The 2,088-nt window shown below is 29.4% G+C and overlaps 1 protein-coding gene across 1 annotated transcript in view; it reads left to right on the forward strand.

Moving 5' to 3' along the window:
- LOC106873750 (sodium- and chloride-dependent taurine transporter) overlaps positions 1–2,088 on the forward strand; it is a 32,755-nt gene that overhangs the window by 18,676 nt on the left and 11,991 nt on the right. The window contains exons 8-9 of the mRNA XM_014921248.2: positions 361–485; positions 1,903–2,015. Of these exons, the coding sequence (XP_014776734.1) occupies positions 361–485; positions 1,903–2,015 (238 nt within the window). The remainder of the gene's footprint in view (positions 1–360; positions 486–1,902; positions 2,016–2,088) is intronic.

Here is a 2,088-nt window from a genome sequence, read left to right on the forward strand (position 1 = left end):
ATGATTAGGGGGGGAAAATACTTTTAAATGATTAGGGGGGGAAAATACTTTTTCATGAAAAATTTTTAGAAAAATGTGACAGATATATTGGAATTATCTGAAATTTTATTTCAGAGAGTAACTAAATATTTAGATCTCCAGTTTTTTTTTTTTTGTTTTTTTTTTTTCCTAAGTTATGGTATTCAGATACTTTATATTGTGAAACCTGACATTACAAATATATATAATTTTGGAATAAGCTATTTTAATATGTTTATATTCTTTGATAGTTGTAACTATGATCCTAGTTGAAAATATGATCCTTCAATATTTTATCATATGTACTAATATCCTTTTGTACTTGTTCTTTTTATATTATAGAACATGGTTATTAATGATACTGATGTATGGTGTCTTCTGGATGCTGCCTACATTAACTATGGCACCCTATCTTGGCAATCTAATACAAAAATCTCAAGCAATACTTAGTGATGTTCCTCTTAGTGGTGTGTAATAGTTTCTTTTATCTAAAACATTTCTTAGTATTATTTCTTGTCAGTTTTTATATATGTATAATTTGATTAGTAAAACATTTAAACAGCTGTTTTGTATAAAATATTAGGTATTATACTTTAATCTAACCTATCAGCATACATTTTTATATTCAGTATTACTTCCAGGTTGTCTAACTTCCAACATCTGCACCATATTCTTAATTTCTTGAAGATACAGCTAATTATCTCTTATCAATACAAAAGGCATTTTATTATCAATTAACTGTTTAGCCTCTAATTGAATGTGTGACAAATCTTATATCCTGTATAACTTGTGTCAGCTAATGTTTGACCTGCTGTTGTATTGGATGTTTTTTGACTTCCTATTGTCTTTTTAGCTAACAAAAAAAGAACCCAAAAACTTTTCTGGTTCTATTTCATTCTTAAGGCATTCATCTATAGAAAAAAAAATTGAGAAAAACGATATTACCTAAGTGGAACTGAATCAATATAAAGTTATCCTTTTCTCCAATCTTCAACGTTTTCTGTGAAACTGTTTTCAAGATACAAATACTTCCTATTTCAACCTAACTACTTCTTGTATCTTTGTAATCATCTTGATGATATCGTAGCTTTTCTGCTAAACTTATATTACTGAGATCTAATCAGCCCCAAACTAGCTTATACAGTCTTTGTTGAGCACTCAGTTCTTCATTTCACATGTTGAATTGCCTTTTTTTCATCATTGATACAAGTACTTACATATTCACTCTTTACATATTCACTATGTTCTATTTTTATTTCTGTTCTATACCTTTTCCCCTTCAGTTTCCACTAGTTTCTCTTTTCTAGGGGTTCTCAACCGTTTTTTTTTTTTTTTAATCTATGGACCCCCTTTAATTACTATTTTATTCTGGTTGACCCCCATAATCATTCGATATTTAAAGACTAGTTTTATAGAATATTATTTATTAATGTTTTTCTCTGCATTAACTTGTGTAGGTTGAACTCTGTAAAAAAAATTTTCAGGGGCCCTTAAAATACTATTGTGGATCCCCAGTTTACTATTTTGTTGTGTGGATCCCCAAAAATCTGATGTGGACCCTGGTTGAGAACCACTGTAGACAAACTATGCTACTTGTCCCTTTAGTTACTACATTATTATTATTGTATAAATAAATTGTTCTGATGTTAGTCAGGCTTCGATTTATAAAAAAATTTCTCCTGCAATAGTCTTAACATTATTAAATTCATTATCATTAAATTAGATCATAAATTTTTTCTTAATTTGATCATTCTACTCTTCAATATCTGTTTGATTAAAACTATCATCTCAAGACCTTAGGTTGTTCACTTAATGTTTTAATTTTATCGGAAGTAAAGTTCATTTCAAATTTTCATAACTAATATTTTTTTTTTCTAATTACAGGTTATCCTCTCATTTTTGATACCATGGCTACAGCCTTCAGCTATTTGCGCATCCCACCTGCATATGCCTTGTTATTCTACCTCTCCATCTTCTTATATCATGTTTTATTTCTGGTAAGCCAATTTCTACACACACACACACACACACACACACACACACACACACACACACACACACACACACACA

Source organism: Octopus bimaculoides, chromosome 18 (genome assembly GCF_001194135.2).
Source record: "Octopus bimaculoides isolate UCB-OBI-ISO-001 chromosome 18, ASM119413v2, whole genome shotgun sequence".
Taxonomy (NCBI): Eukaryota; Metazoa; Mollusca; class Cephalopoda; order Octopoda; family Octopodidae; genus Octopus; species Octopus bimaculoides.